Genomic DNA, 19,686 nt, shown 5'->3' with positions numbered 1-19,686 from the left:
AGAGCTACATAGTTCCCTGTTATATTTTATGAATCACTCACCTCATTAACAGGTAAAGTTTGGGACTTCACTAAAGACCCATTTCATTTTAACTTCAGACTCATTCTAAATGCAAAAAGAAAAGGAGTACTTGTGGCACCTTAGAGACTAACCAATTTATTTGAGCATGAGCTTTCGTGAGCTACAGCTCACTTCATCAGATGTTTACCGTGGAAACTGCAGCAGACTTTATATACACACAGAAATCATGAAACAATACCTCCTCCCACCCCACTGTCCTGCTGGTAATAGCTTATCTAAAGTGATCAACAGGTGGGACATTTCCAGCACAAATCCAGGTTTTCTCACCCTCCACCCCCCCACACAAATTCACTCTCCTGCTGGTGCTAGCCCATCCAAAGTGACAACTCTTTACATAATCAAGTCGGGCTATTTCCTGCATAGATCAAGGTTTTCTCACATCCCCCCCACCCCCATACACACACAAACTCACTCTCCTGCTGGTAATAGCTCATCTAAACTGACCATTCTCCAGGTTTAAATCCAAGTTAAACCAGAACATCTGGGGGGGGGGGGGTAGGAAAAAACAAGAGGAAACAGGCTACCTTGCATAATGACTTAGCCACTCCCAGTCTCTATTTAAGCCTAAATTAATAGTATCCAATTTGCAAATGAATTCCAATTCAGCAGTTTCTCGCTGGAGTCTGGATTTGAAGTTTTTTTGTTTTAAGATAGCGACCTTCATGTCTGTGATTGCGTGACCAGAGAGATTGAAGTGTTCTCCGACTGGTTTATGAATGTTATAATTCTTGACATCTGATTTGTGTCCATTTATTCTTTTACGTAGAGACTGTCCAGTTTGACCAATGTACATGGCAGAGGGGCATTGCTGGCACATGATGGCATAGATCACATTGGTGGATCCACCAATGTGATCTATGCCATCATGTGCCAGCAATGCCCCTCTGCCATGTACATTGGTCAAACTGGACAGTCTCTACGTAAAAGAATAAATGGACACAAATCAGATGTCAAGAATTATAACATTCATAAACCAGTCGGAGAACACTTCAATCTCTCTGGTCACGCAATCACAGACATGAAGGTCGCTATCTTAAAACAAAAAAACTTCAAATCCAGACTCCAGCGAGAAACTGCTGAATTGGAATTCATTTGCAAATTGGATACTATTAATTTAGGCTTAAATAGAGACTGGGAGTGGCTAAGTCATTATGCAAGGTAGCCTGTTTCCTCTTGTTTTTTCCTACCCCCCCCCCCCAGATGTTCTGGTTTAACTTGGATTTAAACCTGGAGAATGGTCAGTTTAGATGAGCTATTACCAGCAGGAGAGTGAGTTTGTGTGTGTATGGGGGTGGGGGGGATGTGAGAAAACCTTGATCTATGCAGGAAATAGCCCGACTTGATTATGTAAAGAGTTGTCACTTTGGATGGGCTAGCACCAGCAGGAGAGTGAATTTGTGTGGGGGGGTGGAGGGTGAGAAAACCTGGATTTGTGCTGGAAATGTCCCACCTGTTGATCACTTTAGATAAGCTATTACCAGCAGGACAGTGGGGTGGGAGGAGGTATTGTTTCATGATTTCTGTGTGTATATAAAGTCTGCTGCAGTTTCCACGGTAAACATCTGATGAAGTGAGCTGTAGCTCACGAAAGCTCATGCTCAAATAAATTGGTTAGTCTCTAAGGTGCCACAAGTACTCCTTTTCTTTTTGCGAATACAGACTAACACGGCTGTTCCTCTGAAACCTGTCATTCTAAATGCAGATTTTCTGTATTTTTCATAAACTGATTTTTCTCTTTTTTGAAAATGAAGTAAGAGAATACAAGGACTAATTTAACTCATAGAATGTCAGAGCAGGAGCCTTATATCAGTTACAAAATAGAAAGGTCTTTTTAAAATCTGAAACAATTGGCTTTTGTGAGAAACCCCACCAAACTCTGGACATACCTCAAAAGAATTTCCAGTAGTTGTCTGTGACAACAGTACTACTTAGTGAATTATATGTGGGATTGTGCGATGCATGCATCACAAATTATGCTTCACAAATTTCTGTTCTTATACTGAATGTGTGCTAGAAATGAATGTACAATTCTATTATCTGATAGCGCTAAGAGAAAACACTTACTTTCTTAACAACCTCAGTAGAGCAATTGTTAAAATGGTTTTACAAACTCAGGCCGATTGTCTTGACTATACTGAAGGGACTTACTGAATCTAATCCTAAGGCATTATGCATAGACTTTATTTCATCATTTTATTTTAGTGCTATTGGGGCTTTTTCAATCTTCGGGAAATTTCACTGCTCATTAACATGGCTGGAGGATTAGCACTGGCTAATAGATACTGACTCCTTGAAGCACACATCCCTGCCAACTCTATCAATACAGATTCAGCCTGTCCTGCTATCAGGTTTGTGGATCTTTCCTGAGAAAAAGTGCCCGTCATTCCTGATGTCTTTGTGAGGTCAAACAATATGCAACAGGGATTAATTTTAGACTAACAAACACATTTCATTTGTGACATAAACTTTGGAATCCAACAGGAAATTTGGCACCTATTAGAGAAAACTATGGCACTATCAATATACTTCACTGCATTTTTTATTTTAAAAAATCACCTTATTTACCTGTTACTTTATGAACACAGTCTTCATTTTATCATTACAACACACTTTTCTAAAGAGCAGAGAAGATGTGACTGCATGAGTCTTTAGGTAATTTGAAAAACTGCTGGATTGGAAATATTGGCTATTTGATTCCATTATATTCTCCAGATTTCAAATGAGGAATTGGGGTTTTACAAAAAGCTACTTTATCGTTTGAAATAATATACTATAAACTGTAACAAAGGATGCGTGAAGCCATTTGAAAAATATAAAAGCAACTCAAAATTTTAAGCAGCCCAACGCCAATGTTCAGGTTGGGTAAGGATGACCCGTCTCTCACCCTCTCTTTCTCACTTTCATCCTCTTTCCCAGTATGGCCACATCACCCTCCCTTCTTGTAACCTTCTTACCTGACCCCAGCTTCCTTCCACCAAGCTATATAGATTTGACCTTCCCCACTGTCTGTAAATATGGGCCATGGATCCATTCCTGTATCTTCCAATATTACCTCTTTCCTAATGCTTTCTCTGAATATTCTATCATGGAACTCAGTAAACCTGTTTGTTGGGCCTGGCTGCCAATGAATCTTATGAGCACTCATGCATTAAATGCTCTCTTGGCACAGCGTCTCTGAGCATGCACAAATTGAATTCAGCTTCCAGGGCCCATCAAGGAAGATGACAGACTTACTGAGATTTGATGATCCCTGCAAAAGAGCATGTGTGGTGGGGAGGCAAGAGCAATTGCAGCAGGGGTAACTTGGATCAGGACCCATTAGAGGATCATGAAGATGGTGGTGGAAGGAATATCAAATATTTTGATAAACTTCAGATAAATATCTGGACTATTGCATGCTCATCAAAAATGAATTTATGATCCTTTGGGGCTTATTGGATCATTTTCTATCATCAGCCAGTAGATTTAGGTTGTGCAAAAGTGAATACCGAAAATAAGTCTGAATTATAAACGAATGCACTTTTAATTGACCAGTTTAACTTTTTATAAAGCATTTTGTTTACAACAAGGCTTTCAATAATTGCCACATGGCTGATAATTTGAATAGACTACTTAAATATGTGTCAAAAGGAGAACACTAGCTAAGGTGATTACATTTGAAATTGCTCAGTATTAATAGCAGTTCAAACTTGATGATGTATCCACTTGCAAAGACTATGCAATGACTCGTTCGCTGCAACAAATACCAATGATTTGACTCTTAATTTTTGCAATTATTTCCTTATAGCACAGCTAAAGTCTAAAAATTTTTTTGATCCATAAAAAGCTTTTGAAGTGTGTCTTTGGATGCTTACTGTATAGCGTGAGATGTACGGTGCCGCTGAGCACCTGTATGACCATATTTCATGTAGTCTGGCCACCCGCTTCACAGGCCTCTCTTTGTCATCCTGGCCTCCATTTAGCAAGGTACTTAAACATGTGCCTAACTTAAAGTGCATATTTAAACTGCCCTGATGAACTGGGGCCGCTCTAATAGGGCCTACCTAGCAAAATCTTACTTCTAGCGCTTATGACCCAGAGCAGTCCATTTACCCAGTACATAGCAAGTGTTTGCAAATCAATTCCTTTAGAATGAAAGATGCCTGAGAGACAAGAACCATGTGTAAAGCCCCATACACTTTTAGCACATTTGTACCATGTTGCTGGCATTATTATTATTTATTGTTATTTATTATTAAGATGGTAAACATAATCTACATCATGGAGAGCTACCAGTTTCTTTTAATTCTTTAAGTTCAAGTTTGTGCCTGATGCAAGGATTACAAAATATAGCACACAATTCATGATGAAAAAGTAAAGAACATGGACAGAATCACAGTGATCAGTATCTCCATACATAAAGTACAATAACGTATGAGCTCTTTAATTAAATACTATGATTAAATTGTTTGACTGCATCAAAGTTCCTTTGCCAAACTTCACTTTAACATGTTGTATTGCAAAATTATTTTAAATTTAACTCAAAAAGTGTGAGCGGAACAGTTATTTGATTTTCAGATTTGAAAGAAAACTTGTTTACCAATTTAAAAAAAATATTCTAAAGAAATCATGTAAGATAATTTATCAAATGATTTAAAAATGTGCCTTAAAATGTAAACATCTTAGCTGTGAGGACAGATTCCCCAAGTTTTCACATAAGCAAGAAATCCAGTGATGATATAGGGACAACTCAGTAGATTTCTTTCATCGCCCCTTGTCAAGTGCAAACTGACTGACTATGAGGGTTACTGTAAGGTGTTTGTGAATACATGCAGTCACCAGAAGTGTACATCAGAAAAGAAGATATTCACCAGAGATTCACCAAGAATACATGTTCAATTTCCTGCAGGATCTCTAATTCTCTAAACACGTTTCGAACCTCATCTCTTTCGATGCATTGTTGTTTGTTCATGTACTTCATAGCATACATCTTCTCCGTATCTCTCTTTTGTACAATACACACCTAGAACCACACACACACAAAAAAAAGTAGATGACAGTGATATACCTTTACTTGATGTTTTATCTGACTATAGCTGTATCATTTGGTGTCTTGGGGCTCAAATATGTGTGGTATTCAGCAAAATGCTAATTAAACTAGAGGGGATGGGGTGAAAGGAACACTTGGCAAAATCAGGCCCATTTTAATTCAGGTGCTCTTTAGATATTGGCCTGTACAAAGTTATCAGTCCAAATACTTGTGGACTGTAGAAGATGTTTGAATTCTGAACTGGATCTGAATCAGAATTTTAGAACTGACCCTTTATCTTTATAATAGGCCAAATCAGAATCCCACATTCAAACATCCCCGAACTGTGGAGTGATCAAAATCTAGATCTGAATTTTGTTGACATCCTTTAAACTCAATTCCCATCTAGGCACTAGGCACACCCTGTGTACCCATATGACTGCAGCCCTGTGAATGGCACACCTAATGGGTCAGGTATGCCCTTTTATTCATAGCAGTATTTGTTGTTTTATGCCTTAGCTCCTAAAAGCTTCCACCACGGATCAGGGCCCTAGAGTGCTCCAGTCCAGACACCCTTCCTTCGCTGCTGTTGCTTAGTTTTTTTCATCGCTCAGGGATGGGCTTTATGAAATTGCAGACAACTGACAAAGATTCAAATGGTCTATTTAAAAAGAAGGTTCTTTAAGAATAAATTAAAAACAAGATTAAGACATAAGAAATAGACTGTATAACAGATCTAGTCTCATACTTGGAAAGAGTTAAGCTAGGCAGGTACATATTCATGCTTAGTTACAGTAAAGTAACTTACATTTCTAGGGAGCACTTTTTTTCTTTTCTCCCTTGTGATCCATTTGGCCACCAAGCCTATCAGTCCCATGTAGCTTATAGTATTAGGTCTCTTTCACAGTCCTCTTGTGCATTTCTGGTTCCTTTGATATGCCTGTCTTATTATCACAAACATCTCCTTCCCCAGGCCTGGTCTACACTACAAAGATGGATTGACCTAAGTCGACTTGTTTCAACATAGGTTTGTATTATCCAAACCTAAATATGTCTCCCATCAACTTAAGCACAATTACAGCCCTCCCTCCCCCCCAGCACCCCTGCCAAATGATGCACAGCCAGAGTTGACCTATTTTTATCAGCATAGTGCTAATGTAGACACTGCATCAACTGTGTCAACCCTAATTGTCCTCCAGCAGTTATCCCACAATGCACCAGCCCCCATGACAGTGGTCACTCTGGTCACAATTTTGAACTCTACTGCCCAGAGGTCACCCTCTTTAAAAACCTCAGCATGTTTTTGAAATGCCTTTGCCTGGTTGGCCACCTTGGTGAGCAAACCTTCTAGCCCACCTTTGCGAGCATCTGACCATGCCAGTTCTGCACTGACAGAGAGCTATACTTCGACATTCTCCTGCCTGGAGTAGAGCAGAAGTCCAGGATCTCCTTGGCCTATGGGAAGAAGAGGCTGTGCAAGCCTAGCTAAGGAGCAGCTGAAGGAACATAGATATCTACACGAAGCTTGCACTGGGGATGTTAAACTTTGAGCATGACAGGGATGAGAATCAATGCCGGGTGAAAGCCAAAGAACTTTGGCAGGCCTATCAGAAAGTGAGGGATAGCAACAACAAATCTGGGGCTACCCAGGAGGCCACTTCTACTGTAAACTGTATGCCAAACTTGGTGGGAACTCCACCAGCACGCCGAATGTGACTGTTGACCCTGCATTAGACCCAGGTATGATAACTCCTGCAGTGCACAGGGAGGAGGATGAAGAGGGGATGGGGGAAGTGGAGGGTGATTCAAAGCCTGCAGTGAGCCAGGAGCTCTTCAGAACTCCACTGTAGTTGAGCCAGTCTCACCAGGCAAGCACAGATAAGCCTGGAGATGGAGGGGAAGGGAGCTCAGGTACATGCACAGATGCATTATTCCTTACAAGCAGTTTGTTTCCCTGTTTAAAAATAGCACCTATCCCATCGGCCCAGTTAGAGAACAAATTCATCAACTTTTGCTTCTTCATTTTACTTTTAAAACCAGCACTGGAAATACAATTAAAGTTAATGCTTTAGAATGCATACTTAGTTGACACTTTAATGAACTACTACGTGTTAGGAAATTAATTCAAAAAAATTTAGTATAGCAGTCCAATTGACACAATCCACAACAGATCACTGCCCTCCTCCGGATAGAGGTAGAATGAAGAGATACAGCTGATGTTTGCTTTTCCATTGTTTGGCCTGTCGAGCTAGACAGGGGCCCCACAATTCTCCCCAGGGGGAGTACTTTGTTTATCTGAAGAGGATGTCTCTCTTATCTTCTTCAACAATCTCTCAACTTTCATGGAAATGCTCTGCAACCCTCTCCCGAACATTTCTAGGGATGGCAACCTTGTGTTTTCCCAGGCGACAGGAGACAGACCCATGCCTCCCATGTGGTGAGTTCTGCTGGCACCATTACAATAAGCAAGTGAGCAACATATGGACCAAGGAGCTTTGGGATGCCAGTAGCAGCAATGTTCTCTGGACCTTTGTCACCCTCAGGAGTGAGGTGTTAGTCAAAATCACCACTGCATGTGAAAATATTAGCAATATTTACTACACTTTCTGTATACTCATACCAAGGAGCAGCCAGCATCTAAACCTTCCGTGCAACAGTTTCCATGCCCCCATACTACTCTGTACTAACCATGGCTTAAGCTGAAGAGTGATGCTGTAACAAGGTCCTTCAAAGCTAAAGTGACAATTAGCATTTTTTATTAAAGGTTTTTATGGAAATAATGTAAGAGAGTTGTGAGACTTACCTTTCCCTTGCCATTGTGACTGTAAATATAATGCGGTATCTGTATGTTTTAATCAGCAGCCTCTAGCATGGAGGCCTTCAGAGGTGCCCCCTCCATGTCTGCTGAATGCCTGACCCAGAGCGGGGAAGAAGGAAGCAGACCAGGGAGGACATGTTTTCTGATATCTTCCAGTGCTCCACAGCTGCTGACTGTGAACATGGGGATTGGAGGGGCCAAATGGCTAAAATCAGGGTAAGGGCCAGGAATGGAAAGACTGGTTGTTGGAGGAGAGGAAAAGATCAGAGAAGTAAGGCAGGAAGTGCACCAGGACATTATGGGTTTGCTCAGGCAACAAACGCAAATGTTGCAGAACATTTATTGAGCTAAATGCCCAAAGACCGAATACACAGCTGCCTTGCCATTCCATGGAAAACCCTATGATCACTGATCCCTCTACCCCACAGCATACCAGGTGCCAGCAGAAGATGAACCCTTATCCCTACCACTCCATGGCAGGGGAAAACAAATAAAACAATGACTAGACTTATTCTGATCTGTGATAACTACAGAATAAGCCAGAAAGCACAGTCCCCTACTTGTTTTTACCATGAATGAAACATTGTAATATTGAATACGTAAACATGCATGTTTTACTCCGTTTTTATAAGGATGCATCACACTCTTACAGTGCTGCTAAAATGTTTAACTTGTTTATTTGCACTTTAACTTTGTTTCCCATTTATTTGCACACAATAAAGTTTTATTTTTTTGAAATGCAGAGTATATTTACTAGTTTGCACCAAGCACATTTGCCACATTACAAATCCATAACAGGCACACAAGTTCCCCAAAGCATTGTATAACACAACTATAGCTGACTATTAAAATGAGTTTGTAAAGGACTCCATCAACTGTATAGCTCCACAGCTGGCTCTTCTAATAGCCTCTGTGTCTGGCTGTTCAAATTCAGCAAACAGCAGGTCCACCTCAGCCCTCCACTTAGCCAGTAGCCTTTTCCCTTTTGTTTCACAAATATTATGTAATAGAAACATGCAGCAATAACGATAGGACTGTGTGCCTTCCTGAGTTCCAGTGTAGTTAGTAAATATCACCACTGCACTTTGAGTCTATCAAATGCACATTCAGCAGTCAACCTGAACCTGCTCAGCCAGTAGCTCAATCTTTTCTTGGTTCTGTCAAGGTGGCCAGCGTTCAGCTTCCTGAGCCACAGGAGCAAGAGATAGGCTGGGTCCTCCAGATTTACTACTGGCATGTCAACATTGCCAAAGTGAATATGCCAGTCAAGGAAGAATATCCCTGCTTGCAGCTTTTGGAGGAGTCCTCTGTTCCTAAAGATGCAAGCATCATACACATTCCCTGCCCAGCCCACACTGTTATTATCAGTGAAGCATCCCCAGTGATCCACTAGTGGTTGCAGAACCCTGGAAAAAGTTCCCGTTTCCGTGTATGTACTCACTGGCAAAGTGGAATTGGTGCCAGAATAGGAGTATGCATCCCATCTATTGCCCTACCTCAGTTCGGGAACCCCATTGCTTCAGATCCATCTACTATTTCCTGCACATTGCTGAGAGTCACGGTCCCATGCAGAAGGATATGCTAAATGACTTTGCACACTCAGACGACAATGGCCCCAACTGTGGATTTCCCAGCTCCGAACTGATTCCCCATTGACCAACAGCAATCCAGTATTGCAAGCACCCAGAGCATGACTGCCACTCCCTTTAGCAGTGTCAGTGCTGCCCTTACTCTGGTATCGCTGTGTCAGAGAGCTCAGCACACAGATCCAGGAATGTGGCCTTTCACATCCAGAAGTTCTACAGAAATTGCTCATCATTTTCGATCTGCATTACAATGCGATCCCACCACTCAGTGCTCATTTAACAAGTGGAATGAATGCCAGTGTATGAATGCCAGCAGCAACCTGGCATTTTTATTTCTTCATCCATTCATCATCCTCATTGCACTGCTGGTTGTAGTAGTCTCGGAAGTTCCACTGATACAGGAGAATTGTGTGTCCTGTCTTAGCAATAGTCATAAGAATTGAGCTGAGCTGTGCAGGAGCCAAACGTCTGCCAGAGAGATGTCAGAGACTGAAAAGCGGTGGAAATTTTAAAAATGGCATGAAATTATAGCATGGAATAAGCATTATGGGATAGAGAATGTGGGATTGTGGGAACTTGACCCATAATTCCCCAAAAATTCCTGAGGGAATTGCTGGTATCCCACAAAGCACTGCTAAAACATCCCACAAGGCTTTGTACCAGATGGTGGTGCAGGGCACACTGGAATACCTACCCATGGTGTATTACATTTTCTCTTGATGCAACTACTTGTGATGAGGACATGCAGCACCAATGCAAGCAATCAACTGTGCACATGCCTGAATGACATATAGAAGCTGGCAGCTGTAAGCCAACATAACATATATTGACCAAACTTTGTAGTACAGACATAGATCCAAAGTGGTGTTTCCTGTGGTCTGTCTCCAAATTCGCTGAGGGTTGTATTCAGTTCTGTGGCTAAACAGTTTCATTATTGCTTTTCCTATGTCACTTTTTACCTTAAATATGCTTTTGAAGGTAGAGCCACACAACTAGGGACTTTCTGGCCACATTTGCAACTCCCTCACCCCACTCTCGGGCTGATTGTCTGTTGTTAGATCTTTTTTGAGTATGATTAACCTCCTTGTCTGAAGATGTCAATTTACAGACAGCTCATTTTCTGCACTGTCTTTGACTTTAGTAGACATGGCTTATAGAATTCTTAGATTTTCTTCTTGACATTAGCTCTACTCTGTATCAAATGGGAACTGCAGACAGACTGAAACCAATCTGTCACATAGTTTATTACTAGTATTCTGTTCCTTATATTCTGAAAAAGCATAATCATTTAGTTCATATCAGAGAAAGTGATTAAACAATTTATTTGTGTTATATTTATGATGTAATGAAAAGCAAAGGGTTAACTGTTAAAACACTACATATATACTGAAACCCCATATTATTTATATCAATCCTCTCCCTTCAGAAGTGAGTTCCTCCACTAGCCAGAAATTCAGTTTAAATGAGTTGTTTGCCAGTCTTGTTTGACTAAAGATTTTGTACACTCAATTCACACTACCACAAAATAAGTTCCAGTTACAATTTTTAACTTACTTGGATCACAGTTGTGATTCTCAGGCTACTTTCAGGATGGAACTACATTTTTGTTGTCAAATATTCTTATGGTTCAGGGTAGATTTTTGTGTTTTCCCTGTCTACCACTGATAATTTACAATGTGTGCTAATGCATTCAAGTGTTAAATATCACAAGGAATAGTGTCTGATCCCCAAAGCCGATTGTCAATGGAGCCTTTCAATTGACTTTATTAGGCCTTGCATCAGACTTGATGTGAATAAACAGTAAATGATGTATAATAGCAATTGGCAGCAATAATATCTCTCTTTAGAGTTCTAAGGTTTTGGATTTAGTTGAAACTTTTTTAAAAACAAAAAACCTTTTACAAATTTAACAAAAGTTACAAAAGAAGTCACTTTTTTTTAGTTTAAAACACTGATCTCAAAGGAAAGTACAGAAAGACACTGATGACGGCTTGTTGACACCACGCAGCTTTTAGCGACAAGGCTTTGTTGCTAAAAGTCAGCGTGTGTAAACGCTCTTTGTCGGTACTTTGTCGACACGTTTGCTGACAAAATACTTCCAGCTGCACGAGCGGCGTTAGCTTTGTTGGCAGAAGAGCACTCCTGCCGACAAATCTGCGTTCACAATGCCACTTGCATCGGCAAAACTTTTGTCTTTTGCGGGGTGGCTTTTTTAAGTACCTGTGAAAGACAAAAGTTTTGTCGACAACTTCGCAGTGTAGACATACCCGAAGATACACAAAAAGAAATATCAAATTAAATGAAACCCAAAATGGGTATGTAAGCTGCAAATAGGGTCACCAGATGTCCCGATTTTATAGGGACATTCCCGATTTTTGGGTCTTTTTCTTATATAGGCTCCTATTACCCCCCACACCCTGTCCCGATTTTTCACACTTGCTGTCTGGTCACCCTCGCTGCAAAAGACCTTATTTTTCAGCACTCTACATGGAGTATCCTCACTGACTTGAAAGCACTAGGTAGGATCAGAGTATTTCTGAAGCAGAATTTGGGAGTGATTTTACCTCAGAAAGCTTCACACATACATCACCTTTCACTCATCAGACTGCAATAATGCATAACCTCTGGATTCTATCAGTGAAAATGTCAAATTCCAATTAACCAATTAAACCCATCATTGCCTTGGACATCAAGAGTCACGATGTCTTGTCCTTGATATGTTTATTCAGCAGCAGATATGATGGCAGCAATTGTTGGTATCAAAAGGTTAATTTGTGATTTCCCCCACCAGCACCCTCAAGCACTGTGGAATACAGCAAAATCAGTCAGCTTGATTGTAGATACTGGCTAATTTTTCCTTTGGAATGTCTTTCTGTGATTCTTCTGTATGCTAATGAAACTCTAATGATCAAGAAGAAAAGGACTCCTTGTGGCACCTTAGAGACTAGTACTCCTTTTCTTTTTGCGGATACAGACTAACACAGCTGCTACTCTGAAACCTGTCTAACGATCAAAGTAACTATTTTAAAATAAGCTAATGAAAATTCTACATATGGTATAATTATGTCCGTCCTCTTTTTTAATTATCAGACATACTTATGATTACAATGCAGTGCACACATTTTCCAAAAAATTAATTTGGCAGCTCATTCATATAGCTCCTCATCTGGAACGGCAGACTAAGACTGACCTCAAGGTGACTTCTCATGTCTCATTAGAAAGAATCAATATCTTCCATTGTTGTATGCAGTGTTGTTGTAGCCATGTTGGTCCAGGATATTGGAGACACAAGGTGGGTGATGTAATATTGTTAGAAAGAGAATATTTATATGACATCAAAATCAAACAAGATGAGTTTTATACATGGAGGGGGAAAAAATAAACTAACCCATTCAACTATTCCAAACTTCCAGAATACTTCCATTAATAACAATTTGCAAGTATTAATGGTAGATAATATAAAATTACCATGGACATATTACAGCTAGAAAGAGACAGCATAATGGGTAGTTACTATTAGCTTGGTAAAAATATCCAATTTAAAGATACAAATTGAAATTAGGGGTATTATCTTGCAGTTACCAATATGATTCTTACTGAACAAGAATGTTATGGATTTAAATATGTATACACATACCTAGCTGTTGAAAGGTTTACTGTGAAAAAAGATGTTAAACCAAGATCCCATCTATCTGCTTCCTGTAGCAGCTGGTGGATGTTCAAGGTTATCATCACATTATTTCTCTGATTATTATTTCTTTCACTTCCTACCACCACCGTTACTGGTTATATGCATAATGGTAATAAATATTTCCTAAACCTGGACACACATGGCTGCATGATGAAATCTGTCTAACTCTAATCTTATTTTCTGCAATATGATATCTGCTGTTATTAAAGGAAGCTGAAGTGGAAAAGCTAGTAGCTAACAGCTGCAACTGACACTCAGTTACTGATAGCTGTTCCTCTTTTCCATTTCTTTAGAAATAGAGGTCATGTTGGCAAAAGATATGAAAGAGATAATAGGCCTCACTCACCGCTGTGTTATTCCATCTTTACACAGCAGTAAGGCCATTAACATCAGAACTGAAGAGAGGAAAAAGGTGACACATTAACCTCTTGGTGCCAGCAATTGTTGGTATCATGTCCATTATTGAGAATGAATAGTGATTAAATTATAGCAACTCTGGTGTTAATCTGGAATAACACAATGGTGAATCAGGCACTATATTTTAGATAATGTCAACATTTATTCTATATTACATGTATCATAGAATAGTTATAGAGCTTGATAATTGCACCACAGCACTGATTCACTAAATATCATAATGATTATCGATGCAGGCTAGTAAATTCTGACAATGTTTCTTTGGTTTCTTCTTTGTCTGCTTTGTCATCCATCTTTCTTTTCTTTATCATCTTATTTTCTTTGGTGCTATTCTTTTTCCTTCTCTGTTTTCACAAGATGTTGGTATTAAAACTTGGGGGTGTATTTTGTGATGTTATCCTCTAACATGGCTCATTATATGCTACTTCTGGAACTCCCTTCTATCTTGCATCTCCATATAGCATTTTTTTAACTGAAATATACTTGTCAATAAAAGATTAAGGATTTAAAAGACAATTATAAGCAAGCGAGCACACACTAATAGCTTATTGTTGCTCCTGGAAATCATAATTCCCCTTGGAACAGAGTCAGAAAACCTTCCAGCAAGCAGCTAACTAAGAGTGGGAGTTAGAACTAAGGCATCAAGATTTCAGCCTTCGGAAAATGATGGACAAATGACTTGTTTATTAGTATAGAGGCGATGGATGGGGAGAAAAATGGGAAGGCATCTTGTAAGGGTTTTAAGATGTCTGCAACAACACAAACCTTGTGCTTCATACTGTGTTAGGGTATTATGAACTTTAGTGCAGTGATTCTCATCCACGGATCCGGGGCCCCCCGGGGGCCGAGAGTATTTTTCAGGGTGGCTGCCAAACAGGACCAGCATTAGACTCACTAGAGCCGAAGCCCCACAGTATGGGGCTGAAGCCCAGAGCCCTGAGCCCCGACATCTGGGACTGAAGCAGAAGCCTAAGAAACTTGGCTTCTAGGTGCCCCCTGTGGTTTTGGGCCCTGGGCAATTTCCCTGCTTGCTAACCCTTACCACCAGCCCTGGCTTTTATATGCAGAAAACCAGATGTTGTGGCACAGGTGGGCCGTGGAGTTTTTACTGCATGTGGGGGGGCTCAGAAAGAAAAATTTTAAGAACCCCTGCTCTAATGGAAATGAATAGGGTTGGCCTCATGGATCCAAATGTTTGCTGCTCTTGTGATTCTGATACAAAACAGTTTAGTGCATGCTGGCTGAGTGTGTGATGCAGAAACAATCATACATCTTGAAAACAAAAATGTTGAGAATATAAAAAAGCACTCTACTTGCCCAATAAACTCTCCTCTCTGCTGTTCACATTAACTACATTGTCATTGACATACACATCACGCCAGCACAGAAGAGGGGGATACTGAGGCAGCTAGTTACGGCTCTCTGTTCCTGGTGGCTGGTATGTGCCAACCCTGGTCAGTCTCAATGATGCTTAGAGGAGCTGCTGGGCTATTCTAACATATGCCATTAATATGAGATCCTTAATGGATCCCATGTCCGTGAAGAGTTGGTACAGCAGAGCCCCTCTGACATGTCCCCTTCCTTGCCTGGTATGCCACTCTCTTTCCTGGTACATCCCCAAAGCTGCAGCCGATGAGTAGAAGGGCAGAGACCCAGCCAGGAAATTTTTCTATGCAGGGGGAATTTTCTGCTGGCCATTTGTAGCCAGTTGCTGACACCTTTGTGCTTCCTGAGTGATACAAAAGGGATAGATCTCAATAGAGATTCTGATCCTTACTGATTATATACTCTTTTGGGGGGAGAAAATAAACTACTTCTTTTTCCTTGATGCTGCTTTTCCTGATGAGGGTCGTGGTGACAGCATGGAGAGTAGGGAGGACCAGAGAGGTTTGCGATAACCATTTACAAAGAATTTCACAAAAGAGTTTATTTTCTCTCCCCAAAAGGATACATAATCAATAAAGATCAAGGATCGCAAACCTTTCTCCGGCCTATCCAAACTCATGAGTTTTCAAGCAGCACCTTTAATTTTAGACTAAATCCAGAAGGGGCCATTATGATAATCTAATCTGACCTCCTGTGTAACACACACCATAGAATTTCATCCAGTGATTCCTGCAGGTAGCCCAATAACTTGCGGTTGAATTAGAGCATATATTTTAGAAAGATACACAATGTTGATTGAAAGACTCCAATGGAGAATTTACCACAAGCCTTAGTAAGCTATTCCAGTGGTTGATTACTTGCACTGTTATTTTCTATTGGAATTAATCCTATAAGAATGGGTTTCTAGCAGAGGCAGATGTAGCCTCCTGATTCAATGGATGCACTGTGCTAAATTGCAGAAGGGGGCACCATCAGAGAGGCAGCCTGGCCAAACCTGAGTGGGGCTGTAACTCCATGAATCAGGTCTCAATGCCTGCAGAGGGGAGCTAGGCCCAGTCCTCTGGTTCAGGAGCTGCCACTGTGGGATGAAGGCCGGGCAGACTCCCCCTCCATCACCCACCCCAGGGGCCTTCCATCTACACTGACCAGGAGATGTGTATATCTGCCTGTTTTTACACCCATGGCTTCATGATTTTTGTATGTACAATTGAACCTGTGAACCTCTGTTAAAGCCACTGGTGATTTCTAGGCTACAGACCTGGTGAACTGTACCATCGCTCATAATATCTTCTAGGATGGAAAATCAGCCAGCTCATAACTACCATAGAACATTTTTAAAGATAATACTTAGTGGTTAAAAAAATAATTAAATATTTGTATGCACAAGTAACATTTGACTCTGTCTAAAACAACCTAATACACAAACCTTGCAGAAATACATTTTATAGACTATAAGAAAACAACTCTACTCTTACCATTTCCTTGCTGCCTACACCACTCTAACCAGAAATGGTCATTGCTCTAAAGCATCCCTAAAAATGGCAATGTTGTGTTATATTATGTAGTTCAGCTGGGGGCTAGCCATGGAAATTGAACACCCACCCTAAAACCCAAAAAACTCTTTGATTTCAGTTCATCTCATATTAAGGTATGAAGACCATGGATTTCTCAGTGTGCATTTTTAAGGAGCAGGAAATGTATTCCAAGTGTCATGGACAACCTTACATTAATGGTTTTGATTTGTAACAGCTTACCATATACTTTGTAGGATATTAATTACTTTTGCTTCTTGTTTACATGCGGGAAACCAGAAACAGTGTAATGAATGAGAAAAGGATGAAAGCTTCTTGTACCCTGTAATCATAATAAATAAGTTTTATGAAATGTAATTGCACCAAGAAAATACAAAATCATCCCAATTTATTCAAGCTCTCTAGAAATCTTTGTTCCCAGGCTTCTTGAAAATGTTAATGGGAGTACATAGGAATTATCTTCAGTTAGCCAAGAATTTCAAAAAGAAAAGGAGTACTTGTGGCATCTTAGAGACTAACCAATTTATTTGAGCATGAGCTTTCGTGAGCTACAGATCACTTCATTGGATGCAACTGATGTACTTCATCGGATGCAACTGTAGCTCACAAAAGCTTATGCTCAGATAAATTGGTTAGTCTCTAAGGTGCCACATGTTCTTTTCTTTTTGCAAATACAGACTAACACGGCTGCTACTCTGAAACCAAGAATTTCAGCATGTGGTTGGGGGATGTGTGTGCAAAGAGAGGGGGACACTTGAATTCTGACACCTAGAAGTGTTGATATAATCCTTGTTTCATGCTTTGCCTGGAGTATGGCTATTACTTTGGAGTCTGATTTTGTGGGACCTAATCCAACTGGCATTAAAGTCAATGGAAGTCTTGATTGGGCCCCTAAGAAGCAAGAGGACAACGTTTTCTCCAGCACTGTCTGCACTGTTTTTATTATTATAATTGCTTTTATGGCTAATAGGGAGGCTTTGATGCTGCTCTAATTTATGCTAACAACTAATTCAGTCACTGGAAGCTCCTAGAATCGCCATCTATGTTCCCCGCATGAATCTGTTGCAAGATTTCTCTGATCACACAGACATGTAGCATATACATACACCATATACATACACCTGTATCTTTTTTTTTTCTTTCTATTTCTCTGCTTGCCAGAGTCCTGTCTATGGTACCAGAATGCATAGCATTTACTTGGTAAAAAGTTAAAGTATAAAAGTTACCTTATCTTTAAATTAATCTGAGATCCATTATTCAAGACTATCTTGGTTCTATTATATTGCATAGCATGGAAGACAGCAGAAAGAAGGGGGGTATTGTCCTAATTTCTGCAAAATGTAGTCCCTTATTGCATGGAAGAAAATTTTCAGAAGTTAAATATGGTCATTAGAAAAACTGTATGCAATTCTGCCAGATTCAGGCTGCAGAAGATAGGGATCAACTGGCTCAAGACATTTCATATAAATGATTTAATAGAGTCCCAAATAACCCTAACATTCAGCTGCCGCCAAATGGTTTGTTTACAGCTGCCTTCACTTTTATTGCACTAAAAGCATAAAGGGTTTAGAAATGAAATTACATTTACTATTCAGGAAAGACTATATGAATTCACATCTCCCATATCTATCTCACTTTGAGAATCCGGAGAATGACAATGTCTTGTATTCCCATCCACAGCTGACACTCCATTTTCAGCTGAACCTGGGGCAGTATAGGTCTCTATTCCAAAACATATTTAAGTTTACTGGTATATGGGCAGAAACAGGGATCAGTGAGCCATGTAGTGTTTAAAAAAGTGGGTTGACTTCTCTTTGCAAATTATTCTATTTCTTCAGGTAAGTTAATTTTAAATTGTGAGTAGGTCAGAATACATGGAAACCTAAGCTTGTGGATAGTAGTTCTAAAGTCATGAAACTTACCTCTGCTTTCTGAATGAAAAGACAAACAACACTTGGTAGAGCCACAAAGAAATGTAATTGTTTCTTTAAACAGCTGCTACTAAAGTTTGTCAAAATGTTTCCAGAGTTCTTTATGCATCCTATCATAGTAGGACTAGAATGCAGTAATTATTTGCCATGTAGCTCTTAAATACTGAATCTAAAATACTGACTTCCAAATTCCCTTCTCTGAGATGGAAACTTCTTAAAAGAAATAGGGATCATATGGAAGGAAAATAAAACTTAGTGAGTATATGGCATCATTGGCATCTCTGCTCCTGAGAGCCAGGAGAGTATGATTCTGAGAAAACAGAACTAATGTTGGTTGAAAACATACTTTGTAATACCTGAGTATTTACTGAAGTTTTTACACTGTGTAAAACTTCTCACAGATATTTGGTACACTTTTTAACTGAATTGGCTAAAAATTTACATGGTTTGTTCTTTTTTGCTGGTTTATTTTGGGTCCAATAGAAAATTATATTCCAGTATGTCCAATAGCAATCTTCTAGGAGAGTTGATAGACAAGTAATTCTCAGCAGCAGACTGTGAAATGAGAACATCAGAACTCTGTGTAATCCTGGGCAAGTTGTCCAAACTTTTTTACTCAGTTTCCCTGTCTGTAAAAGAGGGATAACACTTAGCTTGGAGACTAGTGTTATAATTAATTAGCTCATGTTTGTAAAGTGTTTTCAACCTTTTTGTCCAAATTCCTCAGACCATGCTCTAGTGAGTCACCACTGACACCAATGGGCCTGCTCACTAAATCGCCCCTAAACACTGTGTATTAGGTTTGCCTTTATCAGCAAAGGCAGTCAAAGAGCGATATCTAATGTATTATATTTATTTTATGCCCAAGAGATTTAACCATTAATATGATTTTATTTCTCTATTCCAAGAAAGACATTGCACTGCTTCTCTCTGGCACCTTTGATGTTTCACACAACAGAACAGGGCTAATTTTGCTGACTATTTGCTGTGAAGCTGTCCCCATGGTTTCCACTGTCAGAAGTTTCCACTCTCTGTAGTGCAGACAGCAAATACATCCATTACATCCATTTAAAGCTTCTGAGATAATCAGCAAAATGTCCAAATGTCAAGGAAACTGGTACATGAACTGATGTAGCTGGAACAGCAATCTGGATATATTTTAAATTGCAGATGAAGCTATTGAGCTTGCACAGAAAGGCTTTATGCTGGAGACTCCAGAATTATGAGGAAAATGTC

The 19,686-nt window shown here is 39.9% G+C and overlaps 1 protein-coding gene across 3 annotated transcripts in view; it reads right to left on the bottom strand.

The window, feature by feature from the left end:
• STK32C (serine/threonine kinase 32C) overlaps positions 1–19,686 on the bottom strand; it is a 253,843-nt gene that overhangs the window by 20,856 nt on the left and 213,301 nt on the right. For all 3 annotated transcript variants that reach the window (XM_073353977.1, XM_073353976.1, XM_073353975.1), the window contains one exon: positions 4,932–5,083. In XM_073353977.1, the coding sequence (XP_073210078.1) occupies positions 4,932–5,083 (152 nt within the window). The remainder of the gene's footprint in view (positions 1–4,931; positions 5,084–19,686) is intronic.

This window comes from Lepidochelys kempii, chromosome 7 (assembly GCF_965140265.1).
Source record: "Lepidochelys kempii isolate rLepKem1 chromosome 7, rLepKem1.hap2, whole genome shotgun sequence".
In the NCBI taxonomy this organism is placed as follows: Eukaryota; Metazoa; Chordata; order Testudines; family Cheloniidae; genus Lepidochelys; species Lepidochelys kempii.
This window is presented reverse-complemented; position numbering and strand designations above follow the sequence as displayed.